The sequence below is a fragment of the Anolis sagrei genome, chromosome 3 (assembly GCF_037176765.1).
Source record: "Anolis sagrei isolate rAnoSag1 chromosome 3, rAnoSag1.mat, whole genome shotgun sequence".
In the NCBI taxonomy this organism is placed as follows: Eukaryota; Metazoa; Chordata; class Lepidosauria; order Squamata; family Dactyloidae; genus Anolis; species Anolis sagrei.
Window position 1 is genome coordinate 154,258,817 of NC_090023.1, and position 18,525 is coordinate 154,277,341.

The 18,525-nt window shown below is 37.4% G+C and overlaps 1 protein-coding gene across 4 annotated transcripts in view; it reads left to right on the plus strand.

Annotated features, from left to right (window-relative positions):
• Positions 1-18,525, plus strand: part of CSGALNACT2 (chondroitin sulfate N-acetylgalactosaminyltransferase 2) — a 43,510-nt gene that overhangs the window by 14,128 nt on the left and 10,857 nt on the right. For 2 of the 4 annotated variants that reach the window (XM_060769051.2, XM_067466972.1), the window contains exons 2-3: positions 9,607-10,828; positions 18,051-18,267. In XM_060769051.2, the coding sequence (XP_060625034.2) occupies positions 10,171-10,828; positions 18,051-18,267 (875 nt within the window). In that variant the 5' untranslated portion in view covers positions 9,607-10,170. Of the gene's footprint in view, positions 1-8,908; positions 9,004-9,606; positions 10,829-18,050; positions 18,268-18,525 lie in introns of all 4 variants that reach the window. The other 2 variants (XM_060769050.2, XM_060769052.2) reach the window with 2 other exon arrangements.

The window sequence follows — 18,525 nt, forward strand, 5'->3', positions numbered from 1 at the left end:
TGGATAGAAATTATATATTGGCTTTCAACATCTAGTGGAGGGATGATGACCATTAGATTGTATGTCGTCAAGTAATGTGGAGTTTCTTATAAATGCTTTTAGAGTTTGTTGTGAATTAATAAGACCGTTGAATTCCTGTTTTCTAGTTTTGTTCAGGCCAGAATAGGTCATGAAGATGGGACAGTTGAATTGAGGCAGGTACTTGGATAATCAGCAGCTTTTTTGTGTAAAGTATCGGTGGAAATTATGTGACTTTCCAGAAGTTATTGAATTTCAAATCTGATCAGTTGCAGCCATTCGCCGATAGCAAGGAATGCTGAAGAAGGTACTCCAGCAACATTTGGGGTATCACAGGATTCCTGCTTCCATTCTATGACGTAAATTAGTGGTTCCCATAATTAGATGCTCAGATGATAATCCAACGTCACCTTTCAGAAGACCCAACCCATGTAGTTGGAGATTCTGAGAGTTTTTCTGCAATGATAACAGGGCACCCAAGCTTGGGAACCATCATCAGAGGCTCTGCCTGAATTTGTATTTCCTCGGTTTATTTGAGGAGAATTTTGGCATTCCAAGTGTCTCCCTCCTTCAGTTCTGCAGAGAGCCCAGGACTGGGTCATGTAACAGTTTGCCTATCTAACATTTCCTGTGTCTGAAAAAAGGGATAGGCTCCCCTCACACTGTTCGCACTGCTTGCAGATAGGTTGCCTTGTTATCTACTGAGACATGAAATCTTTGTTGTGGTTTTGTCTGTGACATTTAAAAAGGAGAATTGTGATGTTGTCTCTATTTTCAAAGTAAATAAGTACAATGGAAGAACTGACTGGATGTTTTGTCTCTTGGTGAGTCACACGATGTTAACCATATGAGAACAGTTTAGATTGGAATGGGGGGAAGCTAACGGGTTCTCATTTCAAAGATTCGATGGTAGACAGCTCACTGGATTGATGTGGTAGGAATTTAATGCAGGAATCTTACATTGTTTACTCAAGCACAGCATATGTCTGAAATGGTGTTCTCAGCATAAAAAGTTATAGACAAATATCTATTTTCCACATTGACAATATAGGAATGTGTAAAGGAACAGGTGTGGGTAGTGGTTGGAGTTGGACTAGGATTGGAGAATAGGGAAGCTCAATTTTTGACCTTGGGCAAGTCACTCTCTCAGCCTGAGAAGAAGGCAAAGGCAAATACAAATCTAGCCAAGAAAAGGCCATGATAGGTTTGTCTCGGATTCATCATAAATCAGAAATTACTTAAAGACACACACAAAACAAATGGATTTACTACATTTGTATGGATGTTTTGTCATGTTGCCTATGCACTGTGCAAAAGGAACATGTGGGAGTGTTTTGACTTCAAATGTGGGGAATTTGTTCTTGGTGAACCGCCTCAACCTTACCTTCTTCCAGATGCACAGACAAAACATGCAGTGCAATAGTGTGAGACGACAAGACTATTGGTTGTTTCCCACTACACTGTGTTCCCACCATCCTTCAGCTTACTTGGCACCAGAAGGTTTCCTTCTTTTCTTGTTTAATAAGTATTTGCTGATAGTGTAGATAAATAAATCATTATCCTCCAGGTGCCCTGTCTTTTTTTGCTGGTGCCCAGAAGCATTCTTCAGGAAGGAAGGAAAGAGGGTGGAGTAGCTCAAGGTTGGTGCTTTGGTTTCCAGCTTTTCAAGGTAATATTTTAAAACTGTTCTTCAAAGAAAATAAATGAGAAGGGCCTTGACAGCCCCAAGAGAAATCTCTGATTGTGCTGCTGACCTTAAAGCTATGCCATCTCTTTAATGTGAAGATGTGGAAAGATTTTGCTTGGGTTTTCTTTTCCAGTGATTAAGCCATCGTAATCTATATATGAACTGCCATTGCTGCTGCTCCAGCAGATTTCTGGAATTTGCATGAAAAATATTAAAAACCCACATAATTCCCCAAGGGTACTTTAGAGAAGCTGCAAGTAATTTTAGTTTTGCCCTCTTAAGTTTGTTGGAATTGAGATGTTGCAGCGTGACACAATAGCTATCTTTGAAATCTCTTCTTAACAGCAAAGCAACTTGCAGTTTCTCAGGTTGCTCCTGACACGACAAAAAAAAAAAGCAAAAAAAAGCAAAGAGATGCTAAATGTGTGATAGTTTATTGTGTGAGACCAGCCATACTTAGAGGTGAAGGAGCAGATTGGCCTTCTGCCATGTGACCTTATACAGTATTTATAACAATGTAAATAGAATGCTTTTCCAGTTGATTCCCTGGAAGCATCATGAAAGAGGCTATTTCTTGTAAATCAAACATCAGCATTTGCTTAGTACAAGGCATCTTCATGTCCAAGGTATAGCCTAGCACAGGTTGGCCCATTGCAACTTACATCATTGTGCAGCACTGGGCTATGTGGGTATTTTAGAGACCAAACAACAACTGGAGTGCAACATGTTTCCCCTATTAGCTTCAAATACAAATAAAATCAAAGAAAATTGTGAAAAATCAATTTTGTATCTTCAAAGTAAAATTACTGATGTTTTTTTCCAGCAGAGTCAGATAACCATAGAATCTTGACGCAAAAAACAAAACAAAACACCCCAATGTTCTATGACTATTTGAGGAAATAAAAATCACATCTTTCTATGAAGTGTGTGATGTGTGTCTATTATTGTGGTAGAAAGCTTGAACAAATGAAATGAAATTTGATTGTCTTCCTTTTGCTTGGAGTGCAAATCTCCAGATGTTGCTAGACTAGACTTTTCTGCAGCCATAGCTAGCATAACTGGTGGTGAGAGACAGTTTGAGCTGCAGATCAGCAACATCTAAAGGGCTACATGTTCTTTCATCTTGTCTTTAAATTAAGGGGGTGGGATTGTGGTCTGTGTGGGAGTTAAGAGATGCATTAGATTTTTAAATGTCACTGTGACCTTTAAACAAAAATCCTGTTATGAGCAATTCAGCTATATAGGTAGCAAGCCAATTCTCCCAGAATCTTGGCTTGATAGTATCTGAGCTTTTCTTGTTTGATCTTGGTCAGATGTCAATATTTGACTAACCTCTTGGCCATCATGCCAATTCTGATGCCCTTGCTTTTGCCTAATTTGCATATAAATAGAATTGCTGGTATCGTGTACAAGATCTGTGGGCCTATCTTCTAACTGTGCTAGAATAGCATACTTAGCTAAATCCCATGTGGGTGTTTTGTGGCTTTAAAAAAACATGCTTAGCATTCCTTTCAAACTGGACCCAGTACCCCAATTCCTGGTTCCATTTCATGTCTCTCTCTTTTAGATTCTACAGGTCTTTTTTGGTGGTGGGGGGAGGGGTAAGATAGCTTTGACTTGACCAATGATCAAATTTCCATGTATAATGGAATTTGTTCATTGGCTGAGTTGTTTCAGTTGGTGAAACCACAGAATATAAAAGCTACATATTGATCTTCATATTACAATTCATACATATCATTATAATGTATGGGGTCACTGTTCTGTCGCCACTGGGCCTATAGCTAGTTGACTTTAGATATAGGATGTGTACCCAGCGGGAAGCCAGGGGCCCTAGGAAAAGTTCTCAGAGGCTTCCTTTACAAAAGGAACCTTCAAATGGCTTAAAAGGTACAACAAAGTATTGTATTAATGAATCAAACAGGAATTGTAAAGCTTTCTTGGTAAAGTATCAGTTCTCTCAAACTTGTCCACAGGGAACAGGCACTATCTTCAATAACTTTCTTCAAAGGAAAATTCCCCTTTTTAACTTCTCCCAAGGCTAACTAAAATCCAACCCTCACTGGTGTGGGCTCCTCTGCCCGGCTGAACTGCTTCTCGAAACATTGAGAGGACCTACCAGAAAGGCAACGGATGTTCTTTAGAGTTGGCTGTCTTCCTGGAAACTCCCAAGGCTGTAGGAAGTAATCCCTGGAGTTCTTAGGAGACCCTTAAAGCTGTGGGAATGCTTCCCTGGCGTTCTTTCCCTGGAGCCCTTAAAGGTTGAAGCCTTTGTACAGGGGAAGTAAACACATCCTATACATTGGCTAACCTTGCTGTGACTGACTGGAAAAGGCTCCCTTCCCTCCAAAGCCTAGAAAGGGGGTGGAACCAGGGAACCCAATGATAATTGACTGGAAATGGCTCCCTTCCCTCCAAAGCCTAGAAAGGGGGTGGAACCAGGGAACCCAATGATAATTGACTGGAAATGGCTCCCTTCCCTCCAAAGCCTAGAAAGGGGGTGGAACCAGGGAACCCAATGATAATTGACAGGTGGCTTGCCCTATGAATGCAGCCAAAAGAAGCCACCTATCTGCAGAGTCCCTGAAACTTAGAACTATAAACAAACACTCAGTGCAAAGCACAAAATTGGAGCTCCTGGAACAGCTGTTCCAGAATAGTCACCATAAGTTAATAGACAACTGGAAGAAACATGCATGCACATTGTTCATTGGTGACAATGTCCTTATGTTAGTTAAAACAATTGTTGTTGGTCAATCTAAATTCAATTGACATGTATGGAAAGATTACTGATAAAGTGAACTGGGTCTTGGGAATCAGGTGGGTGAGCTTAGTAATGAAAATCTTATCTTAAAGTAATTGCAACGTATTATTTGGAAAATTCCCAGTTGCCTTGGAAATAGGGACTTAAATATAATGGTGTATTGTTCTTTAATGAGTATACAGTGCTCATGATTCGTCTAATAATTACGATCCTACATGATGTGAAGACTAGTAATTATGATCCTACACATTGTGAAGATGATCAGCCATGTGTGAGCAACTTGTTTGCCTTTGAAAGCTTGAGAGACCTTTTAATGCCTTTCATAAAACCTTATGTGAGCTCTTCTTGAACCCAGAAGCATACATCCAACTTCATCACAGCTAGATAGAACAATGAAACATCTGTAAAACCTGACAAATTCCCCATTGATTCAGTGAGTCAAATCTAGTTGGGACTAATGGTTAGATTTAGGCTAGAATGTTTTCCCCATCAGGAGTAAATATTTGGAATGTTGCTTTCCTACTATTGATCCCAGTGTTGTTTTTTTAGGGGGAAATATATTTTTATGATTTTTGTAAAGAATTCATGTATTTAAAAGTAAATTTTTAACAATTTCTTACCATTGAAGAATAAGACTAGATTTGAATGACAAATTGACTGCAACCAAAGCATTCCTTTGTTTATACACTGTGCAGATACACATTAATAGTATAGTAGGATACATAACCAAGATCACTTTAAAGTTCAACATAGCCTTTCCAAATAGCAGCTTTTGTGCTTACAGCGTATTTCTTTCAACAGCATCAGTACATAAGAGTAACATTTTCTGTAGGCTGCTGATGCTGGTGTCATTTGAGTTTCATATTGAGAACAGATCTGGAGTAAAATTGCATTTTGAAGGGAAGTACATTTTAGCTGGAGTCTGAGGTTTGCTAGCTTCAGGATAATTGAGTATGTACTTTTAGTACAATTGTGTCTAGATCTGGGGAACTAATGAAACTTCTTAGCCTTTTCCCAGTTTTTAAAACCTCCTTTGTATTTTGTAAGAGTTGTCTTCAGTGAAGGTTTCTGCTCCAATAAATAGGTAGTGTTGCTAGATCTGTGTCATTTAACCATTTTCGAGTGCCAGAGTGTATCTGTGTATTTGAGAGCACTCACTTCTCCAAATGCTTCAATGGCATAAAAGTGGCAGTGGTTTTTATGCCTTTCAAGAAAGCTTATGAGGGAGAAGTAATATGAAATATATATGACGGCTCATTTACTTCTATTCCTTTCTGGAAAGCTTGAACAAATGTTTCACCTTACGATAGCTTAAAAAATACCCTTAAGTCACCAAATCCTGTCTGATCTGGCAAGTTAAGCAGGGTCAACCCTGGTTAGTACTTGAATGGGAGATTATCAAGGAATATCAGATGCTGCAATGTGTATTTCAGAGGAAGGAACTGAGAAAACCTTCTGATAATTCCTTGTCTATGAAAACTCTATGAAATTCATGGTGTTGCCATAACTGATCAGGCAACCTGAAGGCACACAAAACATATAGAGTGAATACTTGTTTGCTACAGTTACTGGAAGCCAAATAATGTTGTTTTGGCATTAAATCTTGCCTTTGAGCTGCCAGTTGGCCATTTTCATTAAAAATGGAGGCTCAGTCTTGTCTCTTTCCCAAGCATTCAGCTTGTTAGGCCCTGGATGCCTACCTTATTGTTTAGGAAAAGACAGAGCTGGCTTCTTAATGTGTTTGCGCATTGTGGTGATTTGTTGAACAGTGGTGTGCTTCCTTTTAACTCTTCTTACAAAAAGTTAAAAGTGCTGTCCTCAAAAGGCGCTTCTGTCATGGTCAAGAAAGAGAATTAATGCTGTGAGAACTCCACCCCCCACTTGCCCCCAGGATAAATGAAGGGTCCTATGACTGTTGCCATTGTGGGTCTAATCTCTCCATGAAGCTATAAACAGACAGTGCTTTGTTGTTCCCACTTCCCCAACCCAAGTATACATATTAACAACTAGTAACAAGACAGCAATGTCTAACTTTTATGTGAATGTCTTTTTAAATGTGTTGGTTGCAAAACTATTGAGTCATCTTCTTCTGCTGGGTGGGAATGAACTTTTGAAAAAGTTGTTTGCACATAAAATCCTTATTTTGCTAAGTAGCAGATTAAAATTTAACTGTTTTGCCTGTTCTTCTTCTCTGCATGTGTTGTAAACAAATACTGAGATTGAAAACTTAGGGGTTTGTCTTGTCCTTTTGTCCAAGAGCAGCAGTTGTAGTTTCCCATTCTTTCCTGCATTGTTATTGAGTGAATCATTGACCAAATGCCAGATGTGAAGATTCATCAGTTTCTAAATCACATTTATATGCATGTGACTTTGATTAAATGTTCTCAGTTTAGCTCGATTCTCATCCTTGCAAACATTTTTTTTCTATTTTGCATAATAATTTTTGCTTTTAGACTGATAAAGTAGAGAGAATCATATCTCATCCGCATAAACATAATCCTTACTCTGCAAAGGCAAGCCAAATAAGAAGCAATTCCTTCAGCTTTAATGGGCCTAGAATCCCCAATCTTGCAAAGCCAATACTGCTGATATAGCTGTACTTATACTTTGCATACATATAGCCACTTAAAGGATATGATGACACTTGTAGGAAACCCTGGTTTGTAAAATGGATGGATGGGACTCAAGCCAATTTTAAACAGCATGATTTGCCTGGAAGTCTGTAGAAATACCAAGTAAAATTGGTTATTGTAAGATTTTAGGCTCACTGTCTGCAACGGGTTTAAATAATTGGGAATCTCCAATCTAAGGAGGAGAATGCCATCTAAATTTGTGAGATTTGTTCATTGACCATTATTGTCCTGTCCAGTGTGATATAGTGGTTTGAATGTTGAAGTATGACTCTGGAGATCAGGGCTCCAATTCCTGCTCAGCCATAGAAACCTACTATATGACCTTGGGCAAATCACTTTCTCAGTCTTAGAGGAAGGCAATAAACACCCCTTCTTAATATAAAAAAACAACATAATGATAGCCAGTAAAAGTATATGTGTATGTGTGTGTGTGGGGGGGGGGGGGGACTTGATGGCATACATCACCACTCTTTCTTTGTTGCTATTCATATTTTTTAAATTTTATGGATACGTATCAGCTACAGGGAGCCCCCAACCTAGCAGTTCAAAAATATGCAAATGTGAGTAGATCAATAGGTACCTCCTTGGTGGGAAGGTAAAGGCACTTCATGCAGTCATGCTGGCCACATGAACTTGTAGGCGTCTACCCCGGCTCTTGGTTTTAGAAATGGAGATTAGCACTATCCTCCAGAGCTGGACATGACTAGACTTAATGTCAAGGGGAAACTGTTACCTTTACTATCCTATGCAAATCAGGAGTGAAGAGTTATACTGCAAGGAGAAGTTCAGTATAGAACGGCATATAGAACAATGCAGTTTTTGGCTTTGAAACTGTGCTAAAAGGTGGAAAACCTGTCAAGGCACTAGCAATGCTTTGATTTAGTTGTGAAAGGGCACTCGTGTAGTTTCTTCTTAGGCCTTTGGCTTGTTTACAATTCTGTATATTTCTTCTGTTTTTTGGTGGCCTGTATTCTTTTTCATTCTGTGCCTGTCCATAGTTTTCTGAGAACAGGAGTTGTTGGATGATACTCTTCAGTCAGCTGGAGCATTACCTGGAGCTGTTTTTTTAAACGTTTTTGGACACAATTTGAAATTCTGGTTATCACCTATAAAGTCCTGTATGGCTTGAGTCCTGGCTAGCTAAAGATCCATTACTTCCTGTATAATACTGCTGAATTTTTTAAAAAGATGTTCATGAGAGCCCCTTCTCTCAATCTATCCAATTTCCTAGGCATATTTAGTATGAACAAGGAACAGTGCCTTCTTAATGGCTCCACTCTCACCTGGTAAAGGGGTTAGGATAGCTCCCTCCTTGATATCCTTCTAGCAGAAACTTCAAACTAACATTTAGAATTGACTGCCATGCAATTTACCTTATTTTTAAAACAGTATATTTTATTGATAACTTAGAACAGGGGTCCTCAAATTATGGCCCAGGAGCAGGATACGACCTTCCAAAATCATTTACCCGGCCCTCGCTCAGAGTCAACCTGTCTGAAACGACTTGAAAGAATACAACAACCCTATCTCATCAGCCAAAAGCAGGCCCACACTTCCCATTGAAATACTAATACGTTTATATTTGTTAAAATTGTTCTTCATTTTAATTATTGTATTGTTTTTAAGTGTTTATTTGAACTACAAATAAGATATGTTCAGTGTGCATAGGAATTCATTCATGTTTTTTTCAAATTATAATCCGGCCCTCCAACAGTTTGAGGGACTGTGACCTGGCCCTCTGTTTAAAAATTTCGAGGACCCCTGTCTTAGATTGTATTTTAATCTATGTTTGCTTTTATTTTTAAGCCATCTTGCAACCCAGAATTGAGTAAAAGTGGGAAATAAATGAATGCATCATCAACAACAACAATAGTGGGGAAAATATTCTCTTCAATGTTCTTGTAAGTTGACAGGCAGCCTAAAATTAATAGTATTCATCACATTCCCTTTCCATCCTTCTACAGCTATAACAGTTACTTCACATATGCCCAACAAATATGTACCCTGACTAAATTTTAAATCCTTCTTAAATTTGATTGACTATTACAATCTGCCAGAGTGATGAATTATTTTAGTTCTTGATTCAACAGATGACAGATAGCCCTTCAGAGTGATAGAAAATCTAATAGGAAGTAGGAGCTAAATTCACCCAACTTCCTAGTGCATTTGCTATTTTAAAGAAAAATGATTATTACTTTCCAGTGATGACAAAATTGTACAGGGAAAGAAGTGTGACAGCCTCGTTATAAGCTTGAAAAAGCTGTTTTTTTATTAGTCTTTTGGATGTGTCTGTTTCAGAAATTTCCATAAGAAGAAAATCACTGATGTTTAACTCAGTAGGGAGAGCTGAAACTTTACAACCAAGTCCTGGATCAGGACAAAAAATAAAATTTGCCATTCATCATGTCTACATTTTAAAGATATTACGACTTGCCTTTATGTGCTTTCCAGATGTCTGGTTGCTTTGTAGAACTAACCCAAGTGTACTTTTCATTTACTTTTAGGGTCTTCTTTAATTTTGCTGACTCAGATCACAGATTTCCAGAAAGGGTGAGAAAGAAACACAAATATCAAAGGAAAATATCATGGAGACTGCCCAATGAAAATGACTGTTGCTGATTTATTGACGGCCTTTGTGGGCTTTATAGATGGATATGAGTCAAAAATGTTGCTGTGTCTATAAGAACACCTCAAAATTGAGAACTTTATTCTCATTTTATACTTCTTAGCATTTGATGACTTTTCAGTGGATGATTTTGAAGAACAAAGGCATAATGAATCATTTGTAACTTTTATAACTAGATGGATCACCATGAATATAATGAGCGCCATACCTGACAAGCAATTAGCCTGTAATTGGATGCAATAATGGAAATGCTTATAACACTGTGGGTTGAGGTTGAGCAAGACAGTTGTTGCTGGAATATGACAACTGTTGAAAAAAGCCTCCCCCCTTACACAAGTGGATGTAACAATTAAGAAAATTTCTTTGATCAAAACTATGGCTCCTTTCAGATAATACTAATGACTAGGAGTTTTAGATGGAATACAATTAAAGTACTCTAAGAATGCCCAGAAGAGGCTTCATGTTTCAAGCCAGGACTCGATGGCTGTTGGTTGGACTTGCTTTACTGTTGAGCTTGTTGCTGATCATGTACCTTCTTGAATGTGCACCACAAACAGATAGCAATGGATCACTTCCTGGCGTTGTAGGGGAGAATTTTGGTAAGGAACATTACCAAGCTCTTCTGCAGGAACAAGAAGAACATTACCAAACCAGGGCTATGAGCCTCAAACGGCAAATCGCCCAGTTAAAGCAGGAGCTTCAAGAAATGAGCGATAAGTTGAAATTGTTACAGGAAAAGAAGAGCCCAAGAGTCAACAGCATGGGCTACCAAGGCACCAAAGAGCAAGCACCCAATGATCTCCTAGAATATCTGCATTCTCAAATAGACAAAGCTGAAGTAAGCATGGGGGCCAAACTGCCTAGTGAATACGGAGTCATTCCTTTTGAAAGCTTTACCTCCATGAAGGTGTTCCAGTTGGAGATGGGGCTTACCCGCCACCCAGAGGAGAAGCCTGTTAGGAAAGATAAGCGAGATGAGTTGGTGGAAGTAATCGAGGCTGGCCTTGAGGTAATCAATAATCCAGATGAAGAAGATGGTCAAGATGAAGAGGATGGGATTGGAGAAAGACAGCTATACACGGAAAATGATTTCATAGAAGGTATTTCATTAGATTGAAAAGTTTGTGTTAAGGTATTCTAAACAATACAGAATATTTAGAGGAATTGTGGATTGTGAGTTAACTTGCTTTACTTTTTAAAATGAAAGACAGGATTAAAAAAAAAACCCTCTCAAAACATTTTTAAACTCATTTAATAAACTAAATTATTTATTAAATAGCCATGAGTCCAGTTCTGACTATGGTGAAACAAAGGTTTAGAGATTCAACCATGGAATCACAAGAAGTCCCTCTGTATTTTGTCTATAATTTTTTCTTATATTTTTCTTTTGGATATGTGCCAAACCTGGCCAGACCACTGGGTTTATGAGCAAGCTACATGATAGCTGTATGATTGGGAAATCTCATTGAATTAATGGGGACTTCATTAATTGAATTCATTGAATTGATGGGGATAAATCGATGTAATTTATGTATATCAACACATATATAAATTCTATTGATTCAGTGGGTCTGTTCTATTTGGGGTTGTTAACTGGATGTAGGACTAAGACTGAATTAGCCACATTTTTAAATGTCCTACAAGAAACACTTGAGAGATCTTCTTTTTCTGGCTGCTATAATTATATTGCAGTTCTTATAATACAGGCAGCCCCCAAGATTTGTTCTTAAGTTGAATTTGTATGTAAGTCAGAACAGGTACATTTCTTAAGAGTAACTCCATCTCTCTCTCTCTCTCTCTCTCTCTCTCTCTCTCTATCTATCTTTGGATAGCATAGGAAAGGGTTAACACCCTTGTGGCGTTCTGTTTTGCTGCCTGTGCCTATGATAGGATTCCATCTCACTTTCTGTCCCTGTGATAATTGGATTTTGGAAAATTTGGCTTGTTGTGGAAACAAGGGTTGGTGATAAAACTTCAGTGGAGACACTTTTTCCTCCATGATAACTCTTTCAGGAGTTAATTTCCCTTCCTAGGTGTAGATTTCTCTCATTTTCTAGTGTCCCACCCCCGTTTTTAACTATGAGTTGTTTGTAAATCACATGTTTGTAACTCAGGGACTGCCTGTGTTTACTTTGCTTACTAATTCAAGAAAGCAAGCTGTCCAAAATTACTCATACAAAAAAGGTACATATACCTGACACTTGTGTATGAATTTTACACTATGCTCACACATTCAGAAAGTTAATAATAAATTAGATATTTTCTCCAGTTAATTTATCATGATCAATGTTTTCACAAAATACAGATATTCCGCTGCCTCTCTTTCTGTCCTCATTACATCAACTGATCACATATTTTTCAAAAGTACAGGTTGGCTTCTATACCGCAGTTGATTTACCAGCTATGGAGACCTCTACGGAGGGCCACATGAGTTAGTGTAGTTGATGGCAACCTTTTAACAATGATCTAGAATGCAATTTAATAACCCCACTTGAATTTTCCTGATACTTTACACTTGCATATTGAAATTATCATACAGTGTGATCCAAATATAAATAGAAAATTTGCCAAAGTATGAAAGAACCTGCTTGTATTGGATTCTACTGGATACTATGTGATCAATTTTTTGTGGCTTTTAAGAAGCTTGAAACTGTAACTTCATTTTACTGCTGGTTCTTAAGGTAGCAGAAGCGGCGTATTTTTCATTTTTTGATGGCATCTCACAGTATCTAAAATACAGCCATAAAAGATAGCAGTTATTAAAAATGCTCATGTCCAAGGTTGGCTTGAGATAGCCATTTTCAAGATGTCACATGATAGTGTTGAGTAGTACTTTTTTATCTGCTTCATCTTTCAATGTGTGAGTAGTTGAACAGTTTTGCAATAAACTGTCAAAATTAGAAATTGATTAATATTTCTACGCCTCTAAATTCCTCCCTCTATACGAAGCATTTTTGTATATTAAATGTAAAGTGTGTGTAGCATTTTGAATAATTACAAAACTCTTTGTAAATACTAAATGTGATTATTAATGAAGTTCATCAAAGAAGAATATTACCGGTGCAAAATAGACATATTTCTCTCATGACGAAGTGTCTTCATAGTTGGATTATAGTGTGGTTGAATTATTCTGCAACATTTACAGGAAAAGAGCTTTTGGCAATAAATCATTAGAAGATGTTAGTAGCTCACCACAGTAATGTAACTTTTGCATTATTTCCTTTTAGTAAGAGGAAGTAAAGTATTTTTAAATAGTTTTTTTGGCAGTTTTATAACTCTGAGGCAATAGTATTGGCTAAACCGGTTTGGCAATCCAACAGAATATTTTTGGTAAAAATTAAGCAACTGAAACAACTGGTGATTCAGTCTTCTTAATTTTTTGTTCCCATTGGTGTGTTCTGCCATTAGTACAATCAGTAGTATCGTAACAATTGTAGCCGAATGAGTGTTATCTCACAGGAACAAAAAGAGCAGGATTCCAGTCAAAAGTAAATTATTGTGGAACTTTCCCCCCCAAGTAAGCATTTGTTAATAGATATTGCTGTTTCTTTGTGAAACTATTTATTTTGTGCGAAAATTAATTTTGTCTACCCTTTAATACAATTGTTCATTTAAAACAAATCGCTGGAATCGGGTATTACAATCTGATATTAACTTTTTAGTTCACAAAACATATGAGAGTTCTGACCAATTTACGACTCCTCTCATCAGTTGATAACTCCTTTCATTATACAGTAAAACCTAGAAGTTATGGTATGCTTTGCCACTTTCTTTTACATCTCACACATCCTGCTTTTTTTACTGGATTAGTAAGAAAACAGAACTTTATTACTATCTCTGAAGCCACCACCAACCCTCCTCCCAAAGATCTGAAACATTATCATAACGATAATCCATCAGTAACAATTGAGGTATACTGCTAGTTTGGATTCACTCATATTTAGCATACCCACTATTCTATATTACCATGTTCCTAGTTGGATGCTTGCTATTACATAATGGCCAAAGGACTGTTAATTGGCTGCTTAGGATGCAAGGATGTCAGATATATAGGAGTCTCAAATTGTGATTTTATACTTTTTAAGTCAAGACTAACATGATCATTCTAGTACCAGTCCAAGATTGCAAGATCTGCAAGCATGTTAATCTTAGAAAAACAGAGCCGTACGCTTAAGGTCTTTTGGAAAATAGATGACTTTCTAGACTAAGCATTAAACGAGGTCAACATTCAGAAATATTTTTTGAAGGAGGAATCTGCAGTGGTATGAAGAATATAGAATGCAATTTCAATAATTCAGCGTTTTGCTTGAGGAATCACACACTTCTTCCTCACTAGCTATTTCTACAAACAGAGCCTACAGCTCTGCATTCTGTGGATTTAGCTTATGTAAGGAACATTCTTGGATGCTCCCCCCCCTTGCAAAGGAAGTAGTTGACTTTGCATATGAATCATCGCATTGGCTATTCAGGTCTCAGTGTTTATCAAGACGCAGGACTACCAACTTAGGTTTGGCCCTATCTAACTTTCTTAGAACCCTGCTATTGAAGAGTATCCCTTCATGCTTCATTGTGTCAAGACATAAGCCACAATGCAACATAACTCATTACACCATAAACCTCTTGCCCCACATAGACTTAACCTGCATACTAACTGGAATGAAGATCCTTGTGGTACATGTACTATCAGCAATGACTTTTGTGGTTTTTTGTTTGCAGCCTTTATAATCTTCTAGTCACTTTCTAGAATCTTAGCTACTACCTGTCATCAGTTATGACATATTATGCAGAAGGACAGAATGAGTATTCCATATTAAATCTAAACATGAAAAATAAATTAGAGCAAAACCACAGTTCTCAAGAGTTCTTAATATTTAGGTTTGAGCCTGTTCATAAAATTCTGATGTTTGAGCAGGTGTTTTGAGTTGATACTGGGAACGGATGTGGCACTATAAATCTTACATGGGAAAGAATTTGTCTGAAGTGGTGTATATTAAATAGTATTATTCAGATTAAATAGAAGGATTATTAAAATAGCACTGCTTGAATGAATTTTCTTAGTGTACAGCATCTGTTCTGAATGTACATTGTAGAGGAACATATAGTCTTTTTCCACTGCCTTCAAAGAGAAGATGTGCATTGAAGAATAATGTAGGAACACAAATTAGCCTGATCAGGAAATTATGTTCATTTCTCCATGTCTTTATTCTAAGAAACATCTGCTTTAACTGAGAGTAAGTGCCACTGGCATTTTTTTTTCATCTTGAAGAGCCACGGCCATGTTTTAATGAAGTTTTAAAATTGGATGAAATTGTTTATTTTTTAATTATACTTTCATTGGTAACTGAATATGTTTTGATGTTTCCTGCAAGCAATATTGATAGAAGAAATATCCTCATACTATTAGATTGACTGGTTTGAATTTCTCTGTAAAAGAAATGGATGAAAGGTTTTGAGATGAACCCAGTAGCAAAACGGAAGCACAGTGGGATCTTGGTATCTGCTAGGATTTGGTTCCAAGACCCCCATGGATACCAACATCTGTGAATGCTCAAGCTCCATTATATATACAGTAATGGCATAGTAATATTATGTCTCTTATATAAAGTAGCAAAATGAAGTCCCCCCTCCCACTCCCCAGTATAACCCATGGATTTGGAATACCAACAGTAATGCTAATCACTAATTAATAAATCATCAACAATTTGTTTTATGTAAAAGGAAGAGATAAAAATCTGGAGATTGTTTGGAAACATTGCTTAAAAATCCAAATACAACTCATTACTTGTGCATTTTCTGAAGTGGCATGTTAATCTTCTTTACAATAGAATTAAGTATCTGAGCCACACTTTGAAATGGTTAGTTGTTGCAAGACTTTTAGACATTTATGAGGACTGGTGGATAATAGTCCACATCTTATATACCATTTATATGAGTTTGAGTGTTTATGCCTATGTTCAGTCCCACTTTGCCTATGTTTGATCAAGGCCCATTAGCTTTTACAGACTATCATCCTGGGTAATATAGTCAGCCTTTGGTTTCCACGGGTTTTACATCCATGGATTCGCTAACCACAGCTTCAAAATATTCCAAAAAAGTGAAAAAACAAACCTTGATTTTGCTGCATGCAAAATCCCATCATTTTACAGATCCTCTGTCTCACTCAGGAACTCCTTTGTGTTGTTTGCCATTTTATATAAGGGATAACATTTTACTGTGCCACTATGTTAATGAGACTTGTGCATCCATGGATTTTAGTATATATAGAGACTCCTGGAAGCAAGCTACAGCAGATACCAAGGGCCTACTGTATGTATTGGATTGCAATCTTGTTTGTATAGAACGGAAAATGGCTACTTAAAAGTATATATAAACCAAGGATATATTCTGATGATATCCTCACCTCAATCTCAATATCCTAGAATGACAGTAGTGTAGGATGTAGAATAGTTTGCACTATGAGAACTTGAATACTGTCTACACTCCAACTAGCAGGGAGACTCCCAATTAACCCTCTTCTGTCAACTTTTTCAACTACTTCTAAAATGTCTCAGCTTCTCCTCCCACTTTCTTCTTCTTTTGTCCTCAGTTTACTTCAGTGTTTGCACACTGTGTTTAAAGGAAAAAAGTAGTTTGCACCCAGTTAACTTGGGGGCTTTTGGGGAGAATGAGGAGTGGACAAAAGTCTTTTCCTTTCCAGAAGACTCAAGCAAAAGCAAATTCTGCACCCTGCCTGTTATTCCTTATTAATCCCCTCTGCTATCTTGACAAAACTGTGATGCCTTTGGAGGAAAGAAATCTCTGTAGTTGCTACTACTAAAGTGAGCTGATCCACTCTCAGGATTTTTTTTTTTTGTCAAATTCTTCCTCTTCCCACTTCCCAGAAATAATCAGATAAATCATCCTCATATCATTACTACCCACAAATAGGAGCATTTTAAGAAGACCTTTTTTTCTATCTTGCACGAACAGTTCCCTGAAAATTGGCTTTCTACTGCCCTTCCAGTTAAGTAAAAGCTTCATCCAGAAGGCACCATTTGTGTATAATATTCTGCAAGAACAATAAGGTTCATTTAGATCTCTTGCAGTTGATTTACTCATGCATCCATCATGGGAAATAGTAGAGGGAGAATTACTTATCATTTGGAGTTGGTGGCTTCTGAGACTCACTTTAGGAAATGGTTTGCTACTGTTTTGTCTTATTCTAAAAGATTATATTGTTTGGAAGGAGCACAGATTTGTTGGCAATGAATGCCTAATCTATCTTCTTTTTAGTGGCTTCACGTTCTGAAGGCTTGAAGATTCAATTTGCAGCTTCCTAGGAATTAAATGATGCTGCTTCTGGCAAACTCATCGTCTTTTCCCCAGCTCTGTTGGATGAATTCTGTACTTCAGTTATATCTAAAGAGCGCTGGCATGTCCATGGCAAAATATAAGATTACTAGCTAAATAGTTTTATTTGGTAAAATAGATTATGCTGAAAATCTATCTGTTTATTTGAAACATTTATATTCCACCCTTCTCACCCCGAAGGGGACTCAGAGCAGAGCACAACATATATATGGCAAGCATTCTATGCCGGGACATAAAATAGCTATAACTCTACACAAACACTAATATCACTAAAACTTCCCAAAGTGTCTTATTTGACCAAGAGGCTACTTGGAATTTTACACTGTTCTGGCTTTACTTTGTGAAAGTCAGGAAACTGACTTTGCAATATTGATCTTCTTGAAAGGGATTAGTTGCAGCTTAACACAGTCGAGTCGAGTCATCTGCTGCTTAGTGTAGGACTTGACCTACTAAGCATCTTAATCTGTCAATAAAAATCTGCAATAGATACTGAAAGTATGTGCTTGACTTTCAGTTTAAATATTAGTTCCTATAGTGTATCTCAGCATAGTGGGAAGTACTGTAAGAAACTTGACTAACATTTGGGTGGTAACATAAAAAACGTCCTTTTTGGCTTGTATTCTTGCTATAGGAGTAGCTGGTGGGGCTGTGTGTTAGGGAGATTCGGGTCATAGTTCTGTTATAATGCATAGTAGCTTGCAGAGGTTTGATTGAGGTCTTTTCCCATCTTAGTATCTGAAATCCTTTTGGTGTGAATGGAAGATAATTCAGTCTGGTCCTTGTGAAGCATATTTCTGTCACTGATTTTTTATTCTTCCTTGTGTTGTTTTGAGAAGCTTTTAAAATAACATACCTGATTGAGCAGCACTCTGAATGATCCTCATCATGTATAAGCATTCCTGAGGATGTGGATTTTCTCAATGAATTTGAAATCTGTGACTGAATTAATTCCTCCTGTGAATTGTTCTTAAGGGTATTATCGCACTGAACGAGACAAAGGGACGCAATATGAATTGTTCTACAAGAAGGCCGATGATATGGAATACAGGCATGTCACATTATTTCGTCCATTTGGGCCCTTAATGAAAGTGAAGAGTGAAACTGTTGACATCTCCAGGTCAATCATAAATATAATTGTGCCTCTTGCTGGAAGAACAGAGGTATTTGCACAGTTTATGCAAAACTTCAGGTAAGTGCATCATAATCTAAACTCTATAAATCCAGTGTAGTCTTCTGGAAAATAAGACGAGTGCAGTTAAACTTTGCGGGAAAAATCTTATTCTCAATAGTGTTACAAAACACTGACATTTCCAACTATTTGTTTAAAGGTGGTTTTTCTCATTCAAGATGAAAGAAAATTAAGATTTGTCAGTCATATATATTTGGTTGCAAAACTTGACCAAAGATTTGTGTGATATCTGTTAATCTGAACTGTAATCTCTTCTTT